At 39.6% G+C, this 27,831-nt stretch overlaps 1 protein-coding gene across 11 annotated transcripts; it reads left to right on the top strand.

Annotated features, from left to right (window-relative positions):
* On the top strand, nt 1-27,831 carry LOC109631483 (alsin-like). Of its 11 annotated transcripts, none has more exons than XM_069532374.1 (41): nt 1-178; nt 1,487-1,679; nt 2,520-2,680; nt 3,166-3,390; nt 3,916-4,106; nt 4,314-4,346; nt 4,440-4,637; nt 4,928-5,052; nt 5,192-5,409; nt 5,681-5,729; nt 6,056-6,237; nt 6,654-6,822; nt 7,165-7,261; nt 7,400-7,477; nt 7,714-7,941; nt 8,856-9,027; nt 9,416-9,611; nt 10,526-10,591; nt 10,725-10,884; nt 11,245-11,376; nt 11,734-11,862; nt 12,159-12,182; nt 13,723-13,793; nt 14,137-14,203; nt 14,329-14,507; nt 15,236-15,301; nt 15,969-16,067; nt 16,772-16,936; nt 17,493-17,604; nt 18,115-18,192; nt 18,444-18,580; nt 18,810-18,965; nt 19,092-19,206; nt 20,049-20,206; nt 22,003-22,095; nt 22,535-22,714; nt 22,888-22,933; nt 23,121-23,182; nt 23,593-23,742; nt 24,089-24,185; nt 24,500-27,831. In XM_069532374.1, the coding sequence occupies exons 2-41, from the start codon at nt 1,660-1,662 to the stop codon at nt 24,536-24,538; spliced, it is 4,923 nt and encodes a 1,640-aa protein (XP_069388475.1). In that variant the 5' UTR covers nt 1-178; nt 1,487-1,659; the 3' UTR covers nt 24,539-27,831. The 11 variants fall into 11 exon arrangements, 10 of the variants coding, with proteins under 10 accessions (XP_069388475.1, XP_069388474.1, XP_069388471.1 ...); XM_069532373.1 differs by having other exon boundaries at nt 6,056-6,246; XM_069532370.1 differs by having other exon boundaries at nt 4,892-5,052.

Raw genomic sequence — 27,831 nt, 5'->3', positions numbered from 1 at the left:
CAAACACACACAACTGTCACACTCAACTTCTGCTTCTTCTGCGCAGCTCTGATTTGAACGCATCAAACATGCCCTAGTTCCGTGTTTCTGCAGTGACACACAGTTGTCCGGACGCATTCGGCGCTGCTGCATCTCACACGTCTCCCTTTTCTTACTCCAGAGCTCACACGGGCAGCTGGTAAGTTTAGTTAGCTTCTTTAGTTAGCCTTAGCATGGAGCTAGTCGACTTCGGTGTATTAGCTCATTAGCGCTACCCTCAAATGCAGCGATGACACAGGACTTATGTGCTTTATTTGACATGAGGTCAAAGTATCGCATGGAAGTACGTTGACGACAACACTGGCAGCTGGAAATGGAAGTTATTTATTTTTATCTTGGTGACTGAATACGCATGTTAGCTAATCTGTCAGTTCAGTTCTGAAAGGCTTTATTTACTGAGCTCCAACACATCAATAGTCACAGCGTTGACAGTCTGTCCACTCACGTAACAGAAACAGATTATATCGTATCAGCTCTGTGTTCATGTGATGTGTTTTCCCACAGACACAGGAATAGATCAGTATTGTTAACACGGTATTTGGTGAATCTTTTTACATGTGTGCACGCAGCGATTGCAAAACTCTCGAGTTGCTGGGACTTGTTCAGATCAAAGATCAGAGGAAACCACTCCCCTGTAGACACATTAGAAACTAATGGTTTAGTGTTTGTGAAAGTGGCTAAAATTGATATTGTCATTGCGACAGTTCATACTGGAGCTTGGAAACAGAAGTTTGACAATATATTAGTTTCTCACATGAATTTGTTTTCTCAAGTTAACCACATACGTTTTCTGTGGATGCACAGTTTCCTACAGCTTAAGTGGACTTCCAATATGATTCAGTCTTGGTTATTCGTATACAGTTTGCGCGTTGTGTCCATTGTGGAAGAAATTGGATCAACATGTTTTTGTTAAACCCAATAGTTTCGGGTAACACTTTATATTAGGGAACACACAAAGTGAACATATCCAAGTACTTGATTGTAATTCATGTACAGCAACTTACCTACTCACCATCAATAAGCAGTAATTAGGAGGTTATTAAGGGAAAACTGTAAAGCAATGGAGTAGCTGCAGAATAAGGTCATTAAGAAAAAGGCTTAAGTGCTTTATAATGAATAATAAAGAGCCAATATGCCTCTAATATCCATGCTAATAAGCAACTAGTTAATGGTTTATATGTGTTCCCTAATATAAAGTGTTACCATAGTTTCTATAAACGCCCAATGTAACATATATGTTGCATTATATAACTCCATTTTATATCCCCCATGATTTTCCTTTAAGGATAGATGGGTCTGGGTTCTCTGGGTGAAGTCAAGGTTTCTGAACACAGTGATGAAGATGGCAAGATTAAGTTTCAAGTCACACAAGAAGCATTGTTCACTTCAGAGTTTATGTCAAGTTAAGTAATAAGGTAAATACTTACTCTTATGTTTTGTCAACTAGGCAAGCACCTGAGGCCAGATGAACCACAGAGGCATCAATAACAGAGGATTCACTTGAGGATTTAGTTGGTTCCAAACGGATGTACTGTTCTTAGTGAACAGAAGACACAGAGCTTTGATAGAAATGCTAGTAAAGATGTCATCAATGTCCAGTGGAATGGAGCATCTGAAGTGATGGAGAACAGAGAGGATAGGTAAATATCCACACACACACAGTCCTGTTCATATTGCATCCTGAACCTTTTTCCACTGAAAACTTATTGAACACAAATCCAAGATGCCCATAATATTGTGATTCCTTGAGGTTGAATCTAGGTTGGATATAAGATTAGGTTACCAGTACATTAATCATACTGGTAAGCTTAAGTAACTGTTTACTTTATACTGAATTGTATAAAGTGCATTCAAGAGACATTATCAGGCACATAAAAATTATTAGGGCATTTTAAACTTCTCCAGTATATTAGTGTTTGGCTGAGTAAGAGCATTGTTGCTGTTCAGTCATGTATAGTACTCCTCCCTCAACACATAACTTGTCTTGGCCTGCAGATAATGAACACTTACTTGTTGGATGGACATATTATATGGAATTCAATCCAACTTTCCAAGAACTCATATTTGTCTTTTTAAAATCAACTAATGAAGGAGAAGAAGCTCTTTCATTTGTTGAGAAATAAGCTGCATCAAAACAAGTGGTCCTACTTTCTCCCAAAGAAACTAAAACACCCCGTAATGCTACCATACATTATCTTGGCTTTCTCCTTCAACAATATTTTTCAGTAATACCCCATGTGATACAGAGTCACATAAAGCCGACTGTGATTCACAGACACTGACAGTGGCAAAAAGTTTGTGGACAAATAAATAAACAACAATGGATTTAATCTCGAGGAAATCTTGCTGTTAATGGGAGAGAATCATGATCTCAATTCTAAGCGATAATCCTGAAACTCTGCTTGACAGAAGTTTCGGACACAGTGTATTCTGGCTGAAATCTAATATTAGACTGATACAATTGTTGTGTTTTATTACAGCCCTGCATATGAGCAGGTCCCCACACCTCCAGAGCGAGGACTTCTCCACATCTGGAAGTCAGCGGGGCCCAGTGAGGAGCTCTGTCTAGAGAGAGTGCTGCTTTCCAGGCCTGTCCTGCAGGTCACCCTGGGAGAACACCATGGACTCCTGCTGACACAGGGTGAGTGAGAGTTTGTGGTAAAGTGTGGCTGGGATCTCACTCAACGACTCACATAATCATATTATGAATACAAATTCTCATATCTAGATATGGTGTTTCATTTCTAAATGCATTAAAATCTTTCCAACCTAAGCTCCATGAGATCTTGAATAATGTCTTAGTAGGGTCATCTAAAACAAAGGGGTGAACTTAAATTGCATAATTAAACAGGTGACAAATTATTTTGTAAATGTCGTATTGTAATAACTATCATGATATGTTTATAATGTCCATGCTGCTCCCTTCGTCTTGGACTTTTCTTCTGTGTCTGTGTTTACTGAAATCAAGTTGAGGCTTTGGAGCTTGACGCCAATGGTTATATCTTCAACAATAAATGTCATCTTGTAATTTTATAAACAGCACACACTTTTCTATCAAGGGCCACCAGTTTTAACTCCTTCAGAAATGTCAAAATTAGTCATAATTACTCAGTTGTTGTCCCCCAGGCAGTCAGGTGTATTCTTTCGGGGAGCTGCTATGGAGGGATCTTAGCATCCCGTTGTCTGCTCCGGTGCTGGAGGAGTCCCTGCTGGGGAAGTCAGTGGTGCGTGTGGCAGCTGGCGGCTTCCACTGTGGAGCTCTGAGTGAGCAGGGCAATGTCTACATGTGGGGGGAGAACACTGCAGGACAGTGTGGGCTGACTGAGAAGGGCACTGTCACAAACACTACAGGTTGGTTTAAACATCCCTAACTAAAATCTGACCGATACCAATATTGAGGAGGAAAAGATTTCCAATTCCAATATATTGGCCAATATATATATATTTTTTTAAATACATTTTTCAAACATTTCACTCTCAAACCCTTACAACAATGAAGAGTTATTAAGGCTTGATATTTAACAGTCAAACAATACAATTCATCTTATATAACTAAAGATAAAATTAGAGCACAAATACAACATACATACATTTTAATAATATAAAATGTTATCAAATGCACATCTTTTCTGCATTGTTTATTCTGTAAAATAAACCTCACATATCCTAATGCTGTATTTGTGATGCCTACTAGTAATATAATGTAGAAAAGCGTGTTGTCGTATATGATCTTCAAAAATATGAATATGTGTCAGAGCAACAGAGATAGATCATAAAATGATCAAAAACAGGTTTCTATAGTTTGGGGGTAAATTCCCTTTAAGTTGCAATGAGAGACTGAATGTGTATGTGTGTGATGTACATGCCTTGTGGTAGTTTCAGAGCCATGCCCGGTCAGTGTCGTGGACAGTGAGGTTGTTCCTCCAGCGGTGGTGCGGGTCATGGATCTGGCCTGTGGACGGGAGCACAGCCTGGCTTTGTCGTCCCAGAATGAGTTGTGGGCCTGGGGCAGTGGCTGCCAGCTTGGCCTGGTCACAAACAACTTTCCTGTGTGGAGACCACAGAAGGTAAGGTTGTGTAAGGTTGGTTAATTTCAGGATATGCATATTGAATAAATACTGTTTTATTTAGTTAATTTTATTGTTTTTGACCAGTATTTACCGTTTTGACCATACATGCTGTCATCTCTTCTAAAACTAAATGTTTGATGGGGACTTGCATTATAACCTAATCACCCAAAATCATGCAAATCTATATTATTATCTGTGTTCCAGGTGGAGCACTTGGCTGGCAGACATGTAATTCAGGTACTTTATCTCCGTGATATCTTCACTCATATGTTTAAAATACAATAACTATGTTCTACTTCTAGAAACAGCAGCTCTGTTATATTTCTTCAGGTGGCTTGTGGTGCTTACCACAGCCTGGCCCTGGTTCGCAGTTTACTTCCTCAGAACACTACCCAGAGGCCCCCTGAGAAGAAGGAGCGGGGCCAGTCACCTCACAGCTCAGTGACTGAGAGGGAGGAATCGTTTGCAGTTGATGATGCTCACTACTGTCCGCTAGGGGTGGAGCTGACTGAAGTTTTGATAGGGGAGGTAAATATACTCTGAGAGGAGGAAATCAAACAAATCTTGTGATCAATGAGTACATTCAAAATGGATACGATAAAAAAGTTAAAATCTAGCCTCAACAACAAGGAAGGAATACAATCACATCATCAAGAGGCTGCAAATAAATTGTTGTTCTTGTGACCTGGTTTCATGGGATCTTTGATGAGATTTTTCAGCTGCTATAACCCTACATCATACTGTTTCTTTCTGCTTGTGTCTATACGCTTCATGTGTTTCAGCACTGTTTGTTGCCCCTGTCTGCTTTGCATTCACAGACCACTCCCAGGAGAAAAGGCCCCAGACGACGGCTCCATCCTGTGGGAAGGTCAGCTGGCAGCAGCCCTGGCTCTGGAGCTGGCTCATGCCCATATTCTGGAGATGGAAAATCCAGCACTACACAGTACAGTATTATATAACTTATGAGTTTCTCTCTTTTATCCCTCAATTTTCAAATTTTTACATCTTTGCCCTTTGCTTTTAATATTTTTCTCTTTCTGTTGTTTCTTTCTTTTTGGTCTCCCTCCTTTACAAAACTCCAGGATGTTACCGCAGTTAGACGGACACGCTGACAATCTAACTCAGACTGACGGCCGCCCCGTGTCCCACCCATTGTCATGCTGGGGGGCCAATAAGAACTCAGCTTTTCCTGATGAGATGGAGCTCCAGAACCTCCTGCAGAAACTCTCTGGTCACTCGTTAGAGATGCAGCCCGTCTCTGGGCCGGGAGATACTGACTCACTGAGCAGTCAAACGTCAGGTTAGTTATGTTTGTTTGTTTTCACCTTTGTTCTTATATTTTGTTTCATTTATCTGTTTATCCTTTTCTGTTCTTATTCAGAAATCTGTTGTGTTGTTGATTCTTTCTCATTATTCATCTGTCACTGTTGGCTTGCTTGCTTGTTTGTCTCTTTGTGCTCCATTGTGTGCACTTTCTTATTCCTTATTTATTCATTCTTTTGCTGTAATTGTTTGTTTTGTACCTTGACGTGTGTGACTTTGTCCCTCTGTCCCTCCACCTTTCTCTCCAGATGACAGCTGTGTTTCCTCAACTCCTTCCACAGATCTTCTCATTTCCAGGTACAAAGAAAATCGCCAATAAAAAGTCAAACCACCAAGCATGATTTCACTGACAATAAAACGCATTGTTTGGTCAAAAATGTTGAAATACACTGTCAATCTTTATAGTGAATATTTAAAAAAAACAAAGGTATCATTTTAAAAATGTAGATAGTAAAATTTTAAAGTATATACCATGTATATAAAATACTCTGTACACATTGAAAACTATTTAAGTGAATGAGAGAAAGCCATACAGATACACACCCTAAATTTTTGTGCTCTAATTCTGACCTGATCCTGCTCTCACCTCCTGTGTATTATCAGCCTGATCTTCTTCCCAACAGTAACAGTGGAGTGTCTGGGCCGTACTCCTCCTCCCCTGTGTGTTTGGAAGAAGTTCGGCTCTGTCTAGAGGCGGAGAAGAAGGCCCTGCAGGGGCAAAAGAGCTCCAGTCTTACAAATATACATCAGAAGGGGAAAACGGCAGGAAACAGGAGACGCTCACTGCCTGGAACACCCACCCATGGTAGGAATGGTAGGGTGTGAACAACTTGACTATAGGTTTTTGAAATATGCTTATTCACAGTCAAGAGTCAGATAGGAAGGTTGATACCCTAAGCACTAAATATGGAAACAGGAGACTGTTAGCTCAGCATAAAGACTGGAAGTAGCTGTTCACCAAGAATTATATTATCCCATGTAAAACTTGCTAATTGGTAAGCAAATTAAAATACTTTAACCTACTTAAAAGATGCTGGTATGAGTATTTTTTAGCTAACTAATAGCTAACTAATAGCACTAGGTTCATATTCAGTGCACAGATCGGCCCTTTATCAGCAAGAAAAAAACAACATCAATGAACAGCAAAATCCAATGATAAGAAATTGTGAATTTTAGCGCCATATTGGATTTTATCAAAGGATCATGTGTTTTTTCTTTCAGGGTCCCCACGGCGACGGCGGCCATGTGCCTGCAGGCCATCCTCTGCTAGTCGGACCCAGGCTGCAGCATCAGAGGAGGCAGGAGACGGTTTGCCGTCTATGGAGACAGAAGTGTGGAGCTGGGGCCGCGGGTCTGAGGGGCAACTGGGTCATGGAGATCAACTTGCTAGGTCTGAACATAGAAACACACACTTATAATATATCTTGGCTTTTAAAAATGTCAGAGAAAACAAAACAGAAGTGATTGTTCGATTGTTGATTTTTTACCTGATCTGAAAACTTCTGAAAACTCATTCTTAGGACATAGAATAGTATTTGTAAATGACTAATTTGTACATAAAACCTTTGTATTAATCAGATATTAAACACTATATTACTTTTCTTTTATGATGTAATACTGAAATTAATGATGTGAAATGTACTTTGACGTGCAAAGATACAACAAAGAAGTAATTCACAAGACTAGACTTAATGCTGTATGTTTGTCTCTTTCTCTGCGTGTGTGTGTTCAGACTCCAGCCTCTGTGTATCAAGTCTTTGACAGGCGAGGAAGTGATTAAAGTTGCTGCAGGATCCCACCATTCACTTGCTCTCAGCGCTCAGTGCAAGGTAACAGACACACAATTCTGTTATGACTCTCATTGACATACCACAATTTCCTAATTTTCAAAATGTTAGCATTAAATTAGTCCTAGCAAGCATTAAAGCACAGGAGCACACTCAGACCCACTATAATGTGTGTTACAGGTGTATTCATGGGGAAGCAACATGTGTGGACAGCTGGGTCATGGCAACAGTCCTGTCACGGTTCCTCAGCAGGCGAAGGTACAGCAGTCTGTCAGCCAGTCCTGTTCTTTCACTCATTCATACTTTCTGCCATATAATCAATCACTCACAAGCTTATTTCTGTATTATGTTAGTCTTATTCTCTATAAATGAATTCCTTAGTGTCTGACACTTTAAAAACAATCAGTGCGAACATATTCTCAAGAATATACAAATTCTACAAGCCAGTAAATGTCCTGATAGCCCACTATGTTTTGTCTCTGGTGGGACTCTAGCTGTCTGACGGTCTCCGGGTTTGGGACGTGTCAGCCGGTCAGAGCCACTCCCTCCTGTTGGCTGATGGAGACTGTGTCCAGCCAATCCTGTTGTACTGCGGCCAGCATCAAGATTCTTTATCAGGGCAGAGTAAAAGGTCACACCAGAGTCAACGGTCATGCCAAAGGTCACCCAGCAGGGCGGAGATTTATTCAGTCAGACCCACCCTGCTTCCCTTGTGCATGGAGGTTTGTATGTTAAAAACACACTGAACTTTTTTATGTGTGTGCTATCATTGGTATAATTATAAAGCACGGAGCAATGCCATGCACCACAGCATTTACTAGCCTAGGTTAATTTGCAGTGGCCGTCCACACAAAACTCAGCAAGCATTTAATAAAAGATGATGGGTGTAACTGCACCATTGGGGTGTATTTATTTTTAATTTGTTGGACATGGTTCACTATGTATAAGGTGCACAAAGATGTGCTTATAATAAACAGTTACATGAGGTCCAGCAGGATATTGTCATCAGACAAAAGACTCTCATTTACTGCTGCCATTATTTTTTTCTTCTGCTGCTGGAAATAAATTGAACAACTGATGAAAGCTGGAGAAATCCCAGAGCAGCAGAAAAATAAAGGAATTACAGACACAAGTCTTTGGTGCACAGTAGTAAAATGTTTTGAAATATATTGTGCTCTATGTGTATAATGTTATATCAGGTGGTGGACTGAGTAGAATGGTAAATGGAGTGTATTTATACAGCACTTTTCTAGTCTTATTGACCACTCTCAGTGCTTTACACCCATTCGTATTCATATAGTGCTACTATACATACTGTCACAGCTGTCAGGGGCAATTTGGGTTCAGTATCTTGCCCAAGGACACTTTGGTATGTAGACTAGAGGAGCCAGGGATCAACCCACCAGCCTTCTTGTCTGAACAAAAAAAAAGCCCAGGACAGTTTCTATTATTGACAAAAACAAAGACATGTGTATGGCTAATGTTAATGCAATCTTTAATTGGGTGGAGATAGATGATCATTCCTAGCACTTCGCCTAACTCCTCCTATCTGTAGGCTCAAGGTGATATTAAGAAAAACATGATCATGATGTCCATTTATTAACAACATTAGTTTCCACTCTGTCTGTGTGTGTAGATGGGTTACATAAGCAGTGTGCGCTGTGGTGGGCAGAGCTGCGCGGTGTTGGCAGACCAGAATGTCATGGGCTTCATCTCAGCGATCCACGAGCTGGCCTCCAGAGAGAGACACTTCTACTGCTGGTTGAGCAACACCAGGAAGCTCCTCCTCACCCCGCTACGCAACAGAGGTGAGACAGACTTCTGTCTCTCCACCTCTGACCCCTTCTGGTGAAGGTTTTGACAAAGGGAGTTGATGGGAGCCTGGAGCCAATCCTAGCTGACATTCGGTGCCAGGTCTTAAATCAGCAGTCAATCACAGAACTGACAAAAAAAACATTCCTGCTGACATTCACACCTACAGTTGCCAGTTAATCTATCTGCGTGTCTCTGGTCTGTGGGAGGAAGCCAGACAATATGGAGCAAACCCAGGCAGCCATGAGGATAACATCCAAACACACAGAAAAGCCCTGGTGGAACTGGGGTTTGAACTCAGTACCTTCTTGCTATGAGGCAGCTGTCAAAATATATCAAATGATGTGTGAAATAATGCTTGCATTATTTGTGTCTCCTCAACAGAGGGTGTGTGCCCGACATTAGGTGAGCCGTGCACTCATCTCTTCTTCTCTCTCTGTGAGAGTTTTGTTCGTCTGAGCATCATGATTGGTCGACACGCCACCTCGCTCAGCTACTTCCTGCATGATGTGCAGGGCCGTGATGTCACTTCACTTCTCCTGCTGACACATACTGATGACTTCCAAGACATTTATAAAGAGTAAGGATCACCTTTTTTGTCTCTGTCCAGCATGTATTTTTCTCCAGAATATGAAAGGATCAGTGCAGACAAATTAAATCAGTTGTTATGCCTGATCACTGTTTAGTGTCTGATGCTGAAGGTTTAATTTTTTTTAGCTTTTAGCTTTTCTTCCTCCTATGTTTGCTTTCCAAATTTTCATTTTTATGTATTATCTGTAAAAGTGATTCTATGTTTATGTTCCCATTTGTTAACCCTTTATTTCTGTGTGTATTCTTATTTTTGTGTTAAATCTAATGTCAGTTGAGGACTGGCAATTAAGAAATCGATTCCATGGTGCAACAGCTGTTCTACTGTTCATAATCTGACAATACGGACAAATTAATCTGAAATATCCTGCTCCATTGTAACATAACACAAAAATGTGTTTTCAATGGTTCTCAGGCTCTGTTCCTGCTCTTTTTTGTTATATTGTTCCTCTCATTTACTTTGTGCTCATCCAGCTTTGTTTATCATAGAATAACTGCCAGCTTTTGTTACCTACCATGTATCATCTCTCATACAACACACAGCCTTACAAAGTTAAATACCACTGCTTTAATTCCCCCCTGTAATAAGAGACACAACATACACTGACTGCTAGGCTTGGGCATTCAACTCAGTTCAGTTGGCAAACTGAACATGTTTTCACAACGCAAACCAGGAAGGTAACTTGCAGATCAAATAAAGTTAAACTTCAAAAAGTTTCTGTTGACACTAGATAGTGCAGGAAGTGAAGGACTGTAAAAAGCTTGCAAATAAAAAAGGCTGTATCTTTGATGTGAGCTCGAGAGTACAAGTTGTTTTCACCAAGGTCATCCATTTGACATTCTTCCACTTTATCGAGTGTTTGACTTCAAATGAAAATCCCTGATAAAATGTCTCTATCTCTTCAGGTATTGTTCTGCACTAGGGAACTTCCAGGTGATGGGGGGATTCCAGTCACTCCATAAACTCTCACTGTAAGCTCCTTTATTCTTTATGTTCAGTCCTGCACACTTCAGACACACAGACTCCGCAATCCCAGTAATTACACCTGCGAGAGCCACTGCAGAGAGTCGCTGCAACAGTTTTTTTGTCTCTCTCTCTGTCCAGTGAGTTTTTAGGTTCTCAGCGGAGCATGCTCGCCCAGCTGTGTGTTCCAAATCAGGCCGTCAGTGGTGATGCTGATCTGGTTTCATTGCTGTACTGGCCTCTGGAGCAGCTCCACCAATACAGCCGAGTTCTGCTCAAACTAGCAGCTTGCTATGATGTGGTGAGGATGAAACTCTCTGCTCTTGCTTCATACCTCTTTCCTTTTCTCTCAGTTACTCTTTTGAGCTTTCTTTTTCATTTCGTTCAATCTCTGCTTTTTCTTCCTCTCTGTATTTCCCATGATTGAGTAACTGTGGATATATTGTCAGTTATTACCATCCCTGTAAGATGCTTACACCACCATTCTTCTGTATGTGTTCTGTTCAGTTCAGTTCTTTTATTTATACAGCCCTTTACAATAATCCTTTCGGTGAACCAAAGTGCTTTACAATTAAATAGTAAAATAAAAACAATAAAAGCAATAAAGTAGAATAAAATAAAACAAAGTGAAAAATAAAAAAACTTTTTCTCCCTCCCCTAGTTAACTGAGGAGTATCAATACCTTCATCAGGGCTGCGGTCAGTATGAGTCCCTGTCTTTGTCCCTGTTGAGGAGAAAGAAAGAAGCTGAAACCACATTTGTCTTCTGGAAGAGCCACTCTGGAAAAAATACAGTGAGCAAAACACTCATGTTCTTTATTATAACCTCCAATGTCTCTCCCTTACTCTACTTTTTTGGTGAGAAACCCTTCAGAGATTTTACATTTCTGAAAGGACCTACAAAATACCCTTTTCACAACACAGGGGCAAGGATGTTTCTGTTCCCAAGATAAAACCAAAAAAAAAAGAGGTGTCTTTTATAGAAACAATGTAGCCCACACAGGGCTTTTTTTTGGGAATGTAATTGAAAGTTCACCAAACATTTTGCAGTTTTTCCTGAGGGAGATTCTCTGGTAAATCATCATATGCACTTGTTTTTGACAGTTTGTCTGACTTTATTATGGAGCTGTGGATGCATGTTTCTTTTTCAGGAGGTTCTGCGTCTCCCACAGCGTCGTGTAGTGTGTGAAAGTAGCAACAGATCGCTCACTCTGCAAAAGGCCGGGCGGTTCTCTAACCACTGGTTCATACTGTTCAACGATGCATTGGTGCACACACAGGTATACACACACACACACACACGCAAACACAGATAGTTTACCCAACAAAGACTGCTGTGTAAATATAATTAGCCACTGATGCCATACACTAGAGTATAATGAACCCATCTGTCCAACTTTTTAAATGATTTAAACTTGGAAACAGTAACACAAACTGCTTAAACATCAGAGAAAATCCACAGGCTCTTTTTCAGCCTTGCTCAGACCAGACAAAGCTTTATGTCTGTCCTCCTGGTGCTTCTTATCATCTACGTACCATCTTTTAAATGTGTACATTGTGTCTTTCGTTCACTCAGAGTTCCATTCCCTCTCAAAACTTTGTAAGTATTTCTGACACCAGTTTATTCAACTTCACCTCCCACCAACCAGTAGCCACCCTGCGCTTTGTGCTGCAGCAGTATACTGTAGGTGGGCTGGCCTCTCTTCACTGCTCACACTCTTGCGAGGGTCACTCAGTATAGGCAAGCAAATACATGAATATTAACACAGAACGTTGTGTAATGTAAAAGGGGCTCTTTGCCTAAACCCAATTACATTTTTACTACTTCCAGGTGGTTTAAGCTTGATTCAGAGAAATCTGCAGCTACTTCTTATACACTCATAATGTTACACACAGTTAAAACTAATGGAGTTAAGTGCAACAGCCCTCCTACCTTCATGAAGGGTTCGAGGTGTCTGATATGCAATCTAATTTAAAGAATTTGTATTAATATTTGATTTAACTGAATATTGTGGATGTGGTGATCTTTAGCATTACACATGTCCTGTGTTAAACTGTATTTGTGTTATGCATGTTGTTTTAGTCTGATGGCTGATTCTGTCCAAACTCTAGCTGCTGCAAAACAAACTGCACTGTGTGTACATGTGTTTCTGAGTGTGCGTGTGTATTTGAGTTTAGCTGTGTTAGCAACATTAGCGTTGGTCCGTTTGTGGTGAAAGGAATGTAATTGCTGCTGCACTCCAGCTTTCAAAAGCCTGTAATTGAAGACATAACCACATCTGCAGCTTTGAACAGGAAGATGCTACTGTCACAGATGAGTCCGGATGACAACAAGGATGTTGTCTTGTCCAATGTTTCTCTTCCTCTATGTGTACAGTTTGCTACTGAACCCTTGTGTGTTTGGTGTGGGGTGGTGTGTTGATAAACTGCAGGTAGTGGTACTGCTTCTCTCTCCTGTTTGTGGTTTTGGGTTTATGTGTTGTGTTTTAGATTTCTGATACATTTTATAATTAATACTTTAATGCATTTTTTTCCTACTTAGTTTATTAGGTAAACTCTATCAAGCTATGCTTTTGTGCATTACCAATAAATAATTTACCCATCATGGTTGCTCATCATCACACACTTTTTAGGTTTCCTACCTTCCTGTTGTTCTTTACAGGTTAAATAAATTTGAACAGACCTCAAACTAACTTTAGCTATTTGAAAATTGAATGTCTGCTGTAAGAAATAATAGCAATAATGTTTATTTGGTTTTGTCTCGACCGTTTTGGTTTGATTTTATTAAGGTTCAGTGGTTAAAACAAAAGTGGTGTGGAAACATTAATAAAAAAACACAAAGGTCATGTGCCATTGAGGTTTTGTCACAGAATCAGGAAGTGGTACACAGTGACTGCTTATTCATCTCTTTTAGGATTCCTCCCCTGCATATACTGTATAATCAAACTGAGAATGCAATTATTTGTGGTACTTCCTATATCTAAAAACTACAGTGGGCCGCAAACGCACACAAATTTCTGAAGATACTCGTTTTGCAATCGCAGAAAGTTTGATATTCGCAGTGTGGGAATTTTGTGTGAGACCCACATAGAGAAAGATTAACCCATACTCTCCTTCTGTCTGTCTGTCCCTCCCTGCAGTTTTCCACACATCACGTCTACCCTCTGACCTGTCTGTGGGTGAAACCAGTTACTGAAGACACCAGCGGACTGTGAGTTTGTTGTTCCTCAAAATCCAAATTTTGAATGTTAAACCTCACATAAGTGATGCTCATGAATGTACAGTGTAATGTTATAGCACCAGATCTGTTTGCTGATGCACCAACCACGTTTACGTCTGAATAGATTTTCTTTTGAATCCTGGATCTTCAGTTTACTGAAGCTCACTCTGGTCAAGAAAGCAGCAAATATCTCCTCGCCATGTGTGAACTTCCTCTCTTCATTGTCATTTTGCTGTCTGTGTTAATGAGTTGGACTCTCAGATCTTTGTCATAAAAAACTGTTGAGTATATATGAGTTGAAGTTAATCATTATCCTTGTCTTGTGTGTCTTCAGCTATGCCATAAAAATAACTTGTCCAGAGGAGAGTTTCACCCTGGTGGCTTCAACACCACAGGAAAAGGTACATTTCTGGTTTGTTTGTTGGTATCATACACACACTTGGTATTCATTCTAGGAGTTTATGTAAAAAAGAACTGCAGATTTAGAAAAAAACATCAATATATATAACTTTTTTTCCTTCTGTAGAACAAGTGGCTACGATCTCTAAACCAGGCGGTAGATCAGGTGCTGGGTGGTGGAGGTCAGGGATCATCACCTGGGGTGACAGCGATATCTCGTACAGCCTCCTACACGTTCACTGGAGAGGGACGGTTTAAAGACGCCCATTACACCGGGGGCTGGCTGGCAGGACGAGTTCATGGCAGGTTAGAGAGGATGTTTGTTCAGTATCTCCCACATGAGAATGTAGTTGTTTTGGGCAGCATGTTATGTGACTGATGAGGAAGAAGAGGAAGAGGAGGAGAATGTAACCCAGGTTATTTTTCAATATAGCTATAGTTAACAGATGTCCGCTACATGCCTCAGATGCAGGCTATTGGTTGATGCTGCAAACAGTGAAACTTCTAATGCCAACTCAATAACTGCAACGCACAGAACTCAGACAAGTGTATGTCCAAGAATGAGTTTGTCTTAAAAAAAGTGCTATGCTGAAACTGGGTGATTCATCTCCCTGGGCAGGATGCCCAAGAAGCCTTGGTATATTGTTTGTCTGTCTGTGTGTGCGTGCGTGCATGGACCTATTTAATCTTTGTCTCTGGAGCTTAAATGTAATGTAATGCTTATGGGTGTGTTCATGAAATGTCTTTTCAATTGTGTACTTTGCTTTTTGTTCCCAGCTCATATCTACATTGCACCACAAAATGATAACAACAATATTAATGAATTAAAACATGCAGATCAAGTGGTGCAAGATGGTGTGAGGGTGGAGACAGCGTCTTTAGTTCAGCCCTCAAATTAGTTGAGATTTGTGGTGCAAGGAGATTGTTGAATCTTCCTGGTAGAAACTAATTAAATTACCACAGAATGTAATACTGGCTGTGGAAATAGTTTATGCAAATGGTAAGATAGTTTTTTTTTTTTTTTTTTTTTACAGAGGAACCATGAAGTGGCCAGATGGACGAACTTACACTGGGAACTTTAAGAACGGACTGGAGGATGGGTCAGTACATTGGTGTAATACAAAGGAGCTGCATAAAATGCTATTAATTTTCAACATGAATCATATCTCGAGCCTTAAAGCTACAGTATATAGAATTTAGTAATAACTAGTGTTGAAATTGCATGTTTCAGCTGAACACCCCTCACCTCACCCTCTCCTTCCAAACATGAAAAAGAAACTGTGGTAGCCTTTAATTGTCATAAAACTCAAAAGGTGTTTAGTTTGTCCAGTCTGGACTAATGTAAAAAACATGGTGGCCTCTGTAAAGAGGGTCCTCTCGATGTAAATAAAAAGTATTTGAATATAAAGGGTCTTCTCTGGGATAAAGAAAACTACAATTCATACAATTTAGATGAAACTAACTAGTGAAAACATCATGAGAATAATTAAATTTCTGCCAATAGTGCCCTTTCACCTAAATCTTACACACTGGACCTTTAAGGAGATATGTGATCGGAACATAAAATGTTTATGAACTGGTAGAAATATATAATGTCAACATTATATACATATAATGCCAGGAAGCCAACTTGAATGATAATAAAAAAAATCATTTTCTAAAACCATATTTTTGCTCTTTACAACTGCAAACTTTACCGGTCTGATTAACCGGTAAAGTTTAAACTATTGCTGCAACATTCCTGTATAATTTGTATTTCTCTTGTAGCTATGGGGAGAGTGTAATGCCTGACAAAGTGCTGAATAAGCCAGACAGCTACCAAGGACAATGGAGAGATGGCAAAATCCATGGTTTCGGCAAGTACAAGTCAGTGCACTTTTTTGTTGTTGACTTTTTTCGTAAGGGTAGCATATGACAACTGAGCTGCACTGTAGGTCATTTTTATAAACCTAAAGCTGGGCTTAGACTGCAGGAGTTAAAAAAAAAACTATTTTGATATCAGGTTGCATCACGAACATAAGGAGGATCTTCACAAATATTCTTCTCTATAATCTTAAAATCTACAAGCTTAGAAAATAGCAACAGCTTGATCTGACGTTAATAGACAAAAGCAGGATGCTGAATGGTTCTGGATGGGAAAATCCCCTCATGTTACCAGATCTTCTGGGCTAAACATTGGTAACGACAAAGGTTCCAGCGCAGATTTATCCTCCGATTCTTTGGGGGAGCGAATTGCCCTGAAATTCCTTTAGACTGAGCTCATCTAAAGTCATACCATTTCACAAATATAAATGAAAACATTCATTCAGTCTTTGCCTGTTTGAGGAGACACTTACTTAATTGTGGTTCAATTTCTAGATACTTCTCATCCCCCTGTTTAATGTTTGTCATCAGCAGTAATTTGGGTCCGAACATGTCACCAGAATTGGGCCGGGGTGCTACATCACCTCTTCATGTCATTTGAATTAATTTAGTGACATGTGTGAGAAATGACAGAATCCTGGCAGTCATGGCGTATTTTCATGACCACTCTCTGTGGGGCTGTATTCATGCCTCTGTGTTCTGCCAAGGTATGCCAGCGGCGAGGTGTACGAGGGCTGTTTCTATGAGGGGCAGCGGCACGGTTACGGCATGCTGAGCTCGGGTAAACAGGCCAGGACCTCCTCCAGCGTTTTCATTGGACAGTGGATCCAGGACAGGAAGACAGGATATGGAGTCTACGATGACATCACCAGGTCTGATTAATTAATTTGCTGCAAAAAAGTTGGAAATTCATATTTACCAGTTGTGGTGCACATCCCCAATGAAGCACACATGATGTTTCTTCTAAGGTTTTTCTATTAGGAACCCAAAAAACCCCGGAGCCTGAACTTAATTCTTGTTTTCCTGTAAATAATAAAAATTTAAAAAAGCAACTATTGGGTTGACCCCCCGCCCCCTTTTTTTATGGTTCAATCAAATCGGTCTCCAGTGACATTGTTGTTCAGTCTTCAAAATATCAGCTCTTAAAGGAAAAAATGAATTCACCGTTTCAGAACATTTGGTCTTGAAAAATGTATTTGTGGGCTGATGAATAATTACTTGAGTTCATTTTTATGATCAATTATAGATTAACTTGTCAGCCCACAATATTTCAGTGGAAAGTGAAAATGATTTCTGCAAACAGGCAGTTTTCCAAATAGTCATTTGTTATTCTGACTGTACTGAAAAAGTGTGCAGTGAATTAATTTGAGTTTCATTTGCAAAGACTCACTGCTGTCATCAGTGTCTGATTTCATGTGTTTCTCCCAGAGGTGAGAAGTATATGGGTATGTGGCTGGATGACCAGAGAAATGGCAGCGCTGTAGTGGTCACCCAGTACGGTGTTTACTTTGAAGGGACCTTCAAAGAGAACAAGATGATTGTAAGTACACCGAATTCTGCCTGTGTGTTTGTGTGTCTGTGTGTGTCTCAAGTGTAAAACATATTTGGGATCATTATGAAACTGGGGTGGGACGAATTACACTATGGAGGTCCACCACAGTCAATGTTATTTAATGGGAAACACTGATTTACATGATTGGATGTACAGTGATCCAACTTCGGAGGAAGTACAGATTAATATCATTCCAAAGTGTTTCAGTGCATCTGTGTGCTCTAGTTCTATGTCTGTTATTCTCTCACACAAGTACAGATGTTAGTTGGTGAGGTGGTCTGAGTGAGTTATGCTCTTTAGGGAATTATTGATGCATGTGCCATGAGATTTAAAAGATTGTGGTTATGGGTTGCTAATTGACACATATATAGAGAGTTTTTCCTTAATTTTGACTGAAATAGATTGATATGGTCTAGCATGGTACATTGTAACTGTGGACTTTATTCTTTAAAGTTTTAAAAGACTGTATAGCATTTGACTCATTGTATTTTTTATCAGGGTCCAGGGCTGTTGTTGTCAGATGACGACACAGCGTTCCATGGGGACTTTTCTGATGACTGGACTGTCAATGGGAAGGTAGAAAGAATATCTGTCTCCTTCATCTGTGTGTTCTGGCTCTATGTCCGTCATCCTCTCTCAAAAGTTGTGTGTTTAAGTCTAATTACCTTTACAACTCTGAAACATTACTGGATTTCATTGTTTTAAGGCCACATGAAGGTTAGTAACTTGTCTGTTCACCTCTTAGTACTTATGTAGAACATGACAGTTGTTAGTGAAGTTATTACAAAGTACTTCACACTGATGACTCATCCCTTGTTCTTCCTTAGGGTGTTTTGTCTCTGGCTAACGGTGACTGTCTGGAGGGACTGTTCAGTGGAGAGTGGAGCACCGGGCTGAAAGTGACTGGAACATATACCAAACCAGCCGCTGATGAACCTGAAAATAAAGAGAGAAACAGCCTGTTGTGAGTATTAAATTGTGTCGTTTTATTAATCAACCTGCATCCTGAACTGATTTCAACTGATTTTGAACTACCACATCTAACCTCTGCAGACTGTTGTTTGCTTTTCTGTGTATGTGATGATTAAAGGGAGACTGTTGGATGTTATCAAAAGTATAATAGGATATTATAGTTTCAGTGTGAGTTTGTATTTGGTATTTTAAAATGTGTGTAACTCTGTGTGCATGTGCAGCAGGTTGGGTCAGTATCTGGTGCCTTCAGCTCAGAGGTGGGGCTGTGTGTTTACTGAGTGCTGGAGTCGACTGGGCTGTGATGCAGCTGGGAGAGGAGAGAGGAGTACAGCCTGGGAGAACATCGCTGTCACAATAACAACTGCACAACGACACAGGTAAATATGTCAACATACTCACACACACTGAAGCAAATATAAGTGTTATACTGTTTATTATCTATATTTGCTCTTACATACTCACATATATGAATATGTATCTCTGTGTGTGTTTTGTGTCTCTAGTCCAAACCTCAGTAGGTCTCAGAGTAAAGCATTGGAGAGTTTGGAGTTTATTCCCCCGCAAGGAGAAGCTGTCACCACTGCAAACTTTGACAACATACGAAGATATTTCATCAAGGTACAAGTGAACTCTCTGCATCCCTGTCTTTGTAATGATCGGTACATTGATGTCACTGTCATGTAGAAGGTAATGGTGTAGATACTGAAAATAAAGTATAGTAGATGTAGATGTGCAGAATATACTACACAATAAAAACTTATCAACCCTCAGACCATTTACAATATTGTTTAATATAAGGTACAACAAAGTAATAATTGGTTACAACAAAGTTAATTGGAAAGATTAAGTTATCTCAGTTATCATAGTATTTATGTTTAAAACAAAAATTTGCTGGTCAGATCCACTGAATAACTGAAGCTCATTAGACAGCCTGACAGCCTGTTACACTCATGCTAATTAAACCAGCAAATCTTTTTGTGTAAACATCTGTTCTTTCCTGAGCAGTGATATTAATTACAGTTTTGGGTCTACAGATGGATGTTTTTTTCCATCAAATCTAAGGCAGGCTATCAAAATGTCTCTAGTCTTTGATTTAGCCTTTTCTTTTTCAGCTCCTCAAACTGAACTGTAAAACCTTGTATGGACAAGACATCAGTGGGATGCTGCATTGCTGAAGAATGAGACATTATGAGTATGTTGTTATTATAACAGCTGCTGTACAGTGAGGATTATGACTTTGGTTGTTAAACAGCTGCGGGTCATGAAGATTTACAGTTACTGGAAACAGTTAATTGCAGGATTTTTAGAGGTTAGACGTTGGAACAACATGCTGACCCTGCAAAAACTGCTATCTGGTACTTTATCAGTGTTTATTGTCACTGATACAATACTTGACATTAAATCATTGATATTGACATAGTAAATATAATTATAATGGCCTGTGTGTGGTTGTATGTTAGGCATGTGAGACCCCCATCCACCCTCTGGGCTGGCTGGTGGAGACGTTGGTAACAGTCTACAGGATGACTTATGTTGGAGTGGGATCCAACCGCAGGCTGCTGAGACAGGCTGTCCAGGAGGTCCAGGCTTACCTCACCCATTTCTACTGCCTTGTCAGGTACAGTTAGCTCCTGAGGTCTCTTCTTTGTTTGCCTCCTATGCCAACTCATTTGGCTCAGGTATGAAAAGAGGGCTATCGTCTTCTCACCAGCCCGTGCTGTTATATGTTTGTAGTGGGAGGCAAAGGCGAGAAAGAGTCACGTCACTGACTCAAGGTTCTGACTCAAGGTTCAGGCAAAAAGAGAGCACACACACGGTTTGAATTAAAATGATTTATTAAACAATTTACATGAACAACTCATGGTCATGTAAAAAATTCTATGAAATCACAATGTTGCTTAAAAAACCTAATAAAGCAAACCAACAAAGAATGAGAAAATTATTTACCAGCTCAGATGAATCTCATCTTACTGATGACCTCCCCTCATCTTGGGGTAATCCTTGAAAAAGGAGAATAAACAAGACCAAGGGTTCTCTCTATTCTGAAAAAGTACTCATCCCCCTGTCCGTGCTGCTTCATGTCCTGGAAACTTGTCAGTGTCAGCCATCTGCAAATATGCTCTAGTCCCTACAGTGTGAGAGAAGAGGAGCTCAGGCTGAGGATTCACAGGTATATCAAATCCTCTTCGATGAGAATCTATTTGATCCTCTATATCAGATAATCTGATGGGACGTTGAAGTGGAGTGGCTCTGGTGTAAACATCTTTGCTATTATATTAATAACAGTGTGTGCTTTTTAAAAGTGAGGGCCAATCACCTGTAGACACAGGAATGTCAACACCAGTAGCAATAAAACATATTTTTCCACAAAATAGAACATATTACACATTTAGAATAAGAATCACAAAAGTATTGGATTATTTAACAAAATAAGTAATTGAGTTAAAGTTATTTTTTTCAGCATATTAACAGCTGTTTTATTGCTCCCTTACATGTTACGTTCTGTTCAGTTGTTTATTTGTCATTATTCTGTGAAGCCCTGGTGCTGCATGTATCTATAAGTGTTAGTGCAGCAGTCAACAGATAGCAGCTGTTTTTCTTTTTGTTGCTTATTTTTACACATTTGACAGCTGACATGCTGTGCATCATGGGAAGCTGCCTTCTCTTCAAAATGACAGCAGAGGGAGTGCGGACGTCCTGTTAGGTGTACACACTTCCTCCGTTCCCAGTTTTCTTCTTCACATCTCTTCTCTCTCACATCACCTGCTGGGAGGAACTAAGATGTGAGGAAGTGGCACGAGTGAGGGAAGCGAGAACCCATCCATTATCTATACCGCTTATCCTTTGAGGGTCACAGGGGGAGCTGGAGCCAATCCCAGCTGACAATGGGCAGGAGGCGGGTACAGGGGTCGCTAGTCGATGACAGGGCTGACATTCTTGAGACAAACAACCATTCACTGTGGGAGGAAGCCAGAGTACCTGGAGGAAAACACACACAACATACCTCATCTTGCTGTGCAGTAACAGTGCTGACCTCTGCACCACCGTGTCGTCCATGATAGTGAAATTAGAAAACAACCTAAGTATACCAAGCCAAGCAGCCGGCAGGCAGAATGAGTTGTTTCATCTCTGACAGACATTTTCTTTTGTGTTAATAAACTATATAGCATGTTAGATACTACATACATATTGTTATGTTGTTGCTTTGCTTTGTTTGGCTCAAGATCTATTGCACTTCTGTCTATCCTGGGAGAAAGATTCCCCACATGTAACTCTCTCTGAGGTGTCTTTTTTGGTTGTTTTTCCTCACTCTTGAAGTGGATTAAGGGCAGCTATATCTCCCTACAACACCAGTAGATGTATGTATGGTCAGCATATGAAATGCACTTTACAAACATATATTTTTGTCTGCAGGTTTCTTTTTCCTGGGTTACCAGAGGATGGTGGTATCATCCCAGACCCTCCTGCCTCTCCAACCAAAAGCAGACACAACTCTAACATAGAAGGGTGAGTGTAAAGACATACACAAACACAAACACACACACACACACACACACACAAATATATATAAAAGTAAACCCACAGGTGATTCTTTAAGAGGATACAATGGTTAGTATACAAGATAACATTATCCAAATAAGACCCAGATCATAGACTGAAAATAAACATGGACAACACGTTTCCAGAAAGTAAAAACAGCACAAACCATCTTTGGAAAAAATAAACATTTAGTGTGTACTTTGACTTTTTAGTTTGGTCTACGTCCCATCCATTAATGGAGGAGGTTTTTGAACTATACTACAGCCAGCCACCATGACTTCATGCTGTCATGTCTATGACCCAGCCACATGGCATTTCCCAGCCAGCTCATCCATCTCTTTGATACAGGCTGTATGTTAAACCTTCATCTGTCTTTCCCTCCTCTACCTCCACCTTTGTTCTCCAGCATTGTGGTGGTGAGCTGCTCCTCTCTGCTCCTCCCGTTGCTGCTCCCTCGACTCTACCCTCCTCTCTTTACCCTGTATTCCCTGCAGGAGGAGCAGGAAGAGGCCCAGTACTGGGAACGCATCCTCCGACTCAACAAGCAGCCCGACCAGTCCCTGCTCAGCTTCCTGGGAGTGCAGGAGTAAGTCTGTGCATGCAAAACAAACACAAAAACACACGCACACACACACACACACACACACACAGACATTTAATTGTACTGTGTCCTACCATTGCAGCATAGCATTTTACTCAGTTTGCATAAAATATTTGTATTGTTTGCTGTAGTGGTCATATTTTTTTTTACTCTTGTAGGAAGTTCTGGCCAGTGTGGATGTCAATTCTGGGAGAAAAAAAGCAGGTCAGATTCCAACTGTCTGTTTTTCTCTCAAGTACCATGTCTTGTTTTCTGTTCTCATGTCCAGTCATTTCATCAACAAGCTTTCATTATATCTGTCTATAATCACACATTATAGATTACCTCTGAGCCCAACCTGAAGTTAGGATCTATTGTCCTCTATAACACTTTTTCTCTGCATCTGTCTCAGATTGTGTCCAGCAGTAAAGATGCCTGCTTTGTTTCCGCTGTAGAGACACTCCAACAAATCAGGTAGCTCCCATGTTAATTGACATTACATACAGGAGAAATCATATGACCAAATTAATACAGTATATATATCCTGTTTATGTGTTTACGATCACAGCTCACATCAAATAATATATAAAGAATATATTAATACAACAGTCTTGACCAATGTTTTGATTGGTTAAATTTGAATTAATTCTTGAGATAAGAAGAATGGAAATTCATCAAGGGACTGTTGAGACACTATTCTACCAAAAGTCCCATTTTAAAACTCATCAGTACCTGAAAAATCCAAGTGTCCTCTAAAGTAATGTGACCTGATGTGGCAGATTATTCCAACACTAATCATGCAGCACAACCCACAGCATTAACAACATTTAAGGTTTGTGTGTATGTAATCAATGAATTAAATGTTTGTCTTCCTGCACATGCAGCACAACTTTCACTCCTTCAGATAAACTCATGGTCATCCAGAAAACATTTGAGGAGTTGACCCAGGAAGTGAAACCTATGCTGGATGGTGATTTCCTGTGGTGCATGGATGACTTGCTCCCCCTCTTCCTCTACGTGGTTCTCAGAGCGAGGTGTGTAATGTCACATACAAACCCAGTCACACACTTTGTTTGTATATGTAGAAGTTGCTGTGTAATTGGCTGGTGGTTTTACTATCAGGCTACATCCATACTAATATGTTTTAATTTAAAACATTGCTGTTGTGTCATACAGTTAAAAGTTTTTTTTTTTCTTGGAATAGAAAGTGTTCCATTAAAAAGCTCAAAACTAGATTCATCCCAGTGAAGCTGTTTTGCACAACATGTGTAAAATGTGCTGGTGAATTACAGTGACACATGTAATGGTTTAAACAGAGTGGTGAGCAGAGCCGAGGCTGCAGACTGGTTGTTCATACTTATTGTCTGCTCTGTTCTCCAGGATCAGGAATTTAGGAGCTGAGGTCAATCTGATAGAAGATCTGATGGATCCCAACGTTCAGCATGGAGAGATGGGTCTTATGTTCACAACACTGAAGGTGACAACGCACACACACACACACACACACACACACACACACACACACACACTTCTCATTTCACTGCGTTTTACATAAATTATCACATTTCCTGAATCTAGCATATGGGTATTCACCAAATAGTCAGATTGTTATATTTGAGTTCAGAACTTAAAACAAAAAAAATGCAAACCTAAAATGTTGGAGGATGTGTTTTTTTTTAGTTGTTCCAATTTCTTCTCCATCGCTATTTTTTGAAATGGCTTATGTCATTAAAACAACCTCTTACATGTTGTCTGCAGGATTTTAAACATGTCCACTTGTCTCTGCTGCAGGCCTGCTATATCCAGATCCAACATGAGTCCACTTTGTAGGAGCAGGTAGGACGACTCGCCAGAGTAGAAACTGCAGTGATGACTCAGTGCTGCATTCACAGGAGCTTCCAGAACAAACCAGTAAAACCAGCACTGTTTCACTGGTGGCCACTAGGAGGCTGCAACCGGGCTGCACAGACGTAGCAGAGGGAGGGGAGAGTGTTACACCAGGAAAATATGTCTGACAACTCAGTCACTGTTCATCCTTTTGATACATTGCACACAGTGTTCTTTCTCTGCTATCAAGGACAGTGTACATAAAAAAGTAATGCACCGCCCTCTTGTGGACATGTTAGAGACCTGCATTATTGTCTTCTATAACATGGCTGTAAGTGGCTACTGTAGAACTTCAGCAACACTTTAAGTCATACACACCAGCTGAGCTTATATAATTTTTTTTATTTTACAATATTTTCTAAAAGTGTAATTTATTTGACCAGACTTGAATTTGTCTGTGAGGTGTTGCATGTCAAGTTTGTCCTGTGAATGTGTCATGTTTCCAGGCAAAGGGAACTAACTTCTTTATTCTGAAACATGACCACATCTTAAAGGGAAAATCACAGGTTAATAACTAAGAATAATTGAATAATGCTTCTAATGGCTCAGCATTAGTGAGAGCAAATTAACAGTGCATTTACCATTGTAAATACACTGCCGGGTCCAAATTTAATTAAGTTTACCTATAGGTACCTATTTAAACTGTGTGTAGTGGTTGATTGAGTGTGGCAACTACTGTTTTATTAAAAATCAGCAGTTGAGAACTGACAGAAGCTTTTTAGACTGTCGGCTGGTGAGGATTTTTGAAACCGGAAATATTATTTTGCACTTCAGTATGTTTTTAGCATTTTTGGTGGCATGAGTGCTGCATTTTGATTGCTATTCACTGATATCAGAGCATCCACATGAGACATGGATTGAGTTAAATATATGAGAGTTCAACTCACCTCCCAGGAAGAGCTCAAACCTTAGGAAAGTTTGTCTTTTCTAATTAAATTAACTTTACGAATCGGCTTAGTTATTCTCTCGGTGTGAACACTTCATGACTCAGTTGTGTTTTTAGATGTTTTCGTCCTCATTACTCAAGTAAAATCACTCGGTCAGAAAACTCTGAGTAATAGAAAGGGAAAAAATCTCTTGTATCAGTATTTTTGGGCAAAGTTTATTACATGCTAATAATAGATCAAAGATCCTCCTTTTGTTACATTGCCTCTCGCTTCCTTGAGAATGTTGTGTACAGTTGATATATTTTTTTTCAGTGCAGGAGAGGCAGTTCACACTAAACAGACCTCCAGATTTTCTGGGACTGTTTAAATTATTTTGAAGTCATACTACAGATCTGACCATGTACTCCTGCATGTTGAGACCAACAATGAAGCTCTTTGAATCAGGTGTGGGGTTCAGATATTCATCACTAATATACAACTGACTGGTAGGACAGTAACATGTCACTACTGTGGGAAATTATCTTAATATTAATATAAGGGGAAACCTCAACTGTTATTTCAAGTTTTTTTGCTGCATGGTGTGTGTGTGTGTGTGTGTGTTTGTGTGTGTGTGTGAGATTGAGCGCATTACGAACAAATCTGACAAGGAACCATTTTAATGTTGCACTGACAGCATTGTTAGATTGAACGGTATAAAAACTGATCATTTTATCAGCTCACGTCTTCCATGAACGTCCAGCACTGTGTGTTTTAATGCAGATCTAGAATTAACTATTTTTATACTTATTATCTCACTTACAAATTATGTCAATAACAAAGCTTGTTTCTCTGAATCCATCTGTATATGTTTGTAAAGTCCCAGAATCGTCACAACTCCAGCCAACAGTGTTATCAGGTTGGACTGTAAATCAGAATGAAATTAATTATTTCACATATTTATTGTTAGAATGTGATTTTAATATATTAAAAATAATTTATAGCAAAGAAATTTTTATTTTCTGCAAAATTTCCCACAAGTCATGTAACATATTGTTAAAGATATAGACCCAGTGTCATAAAACAACAGCTACATTCCGCATACAGCATGTCCTGCCATCATGTTACTGACTGTTGAACTGAGTCTTATATTGATGTCAGGAATAAAACTGTAAAAAACTCAGGTTGAATGCAGCGCGAAACATTTTGCCAAAATAACAAGCAAGCAGCTGCTGGCTTCAAAATAAAATCATCTTCTCATTTCTAATTTTGTATATTCTACCATTTCACTTGAATTGTGTTGGTACTGTATTTATTCCTCCTCACGTTTTTGCAGAATGTAAAATGAATGTTGCAGCACATTCAGTTCAATGTTTTTGTTATTGCTATTAAAATCCCTGCTGTGTTTTATATCTAACATAGCTGTAGCATCAAAGGATGAATGATAAAGAGCACTCGGGTGACGTCTCCGGCCTCCATTAAAGGTTCAGTGTGTAGAATTTAATGACATCTAGAGGTGAAGTTTCATGTTGCAGCTGAATGCTCTTCATCTCACCCTCTCCTTCCCAACATGAAAGAGAACCTGTGGTGAACTTCAGTTGTCATTAAAATGCAAAAAGTTTTAGTTTGTCCAGTTTGGACGACAGTAAAAAACATGGCGGCCTCCACAGAGAGGACCCCCGTCCATGTAAATATATCATTTTTTTCATTCTGTGGTAAAGAAAACAACAATTCATACAATTTAAATGAAACACCAGTGAAAACATCACTAGGATTATTTTATATTCAATTTCTGCCAAAAATCCCTTTCACCTAAATCTTACACACTGGACCTTTAAGACCAGAGTCTCAAAACTACAAATTAGTATCAAGACTGTCAGCTAATTTGTATTAAGCATATCAGGTAGATTTATTTAACTTCACAGCAGAAAAATCATCTTTCACAGGTCTGAAATATGGTAATTCATCATAGCGATTATTTTCCATTTTCATTTTTTTATTGATTACATCATCGTGGTATATGAAGCTGCAGCTTGAGATGTCTCATGGGGAATTATGGCTAAAATGAAATCAAACCAATCAAAATAGAATAACAAATGACAACAACTTGTGGTGCATGAATTGTTATGAATTGTCCAAAACACGTACCAGCCTGGATTTCTTGGAGGTTTTTTGGAGGCTGTAAACTGAATAAATGATTTGTTTTTCGAATTCTTTTTTTTGTAACTTCATACCCTTGTAAGAATGGATGATCAGGGGAACTGACTGTGGAACAGTGATTAATTTTTGATGGAAAAATGAACTATCATAGGAAATGAATAAATGTGTTTACTCAAAACAGGACAATAAATGTGGGTTAATTCTGAAAGAAAA

This window comes from Paralichthys olivaceus, chromosome 10 (genome assembly GCF_024713975.1).
Source record: "Paralichthys olivaceus isolate ysfri-2021 chromosome 10, ASM2471397v2, whole genome shotgun sequence".
Lineage (NCBI taxonomy): Eukaryota > Metazoa > Chordata > Actinopteri > Pleuronectiformes > Paralichthyidae > Paralichthys > Paralichthys olivaceus.
Note: the sequence above shows the minus strand (reverse complement) of the source record. Positions and strands in the feature narration are given on the sequence as shown.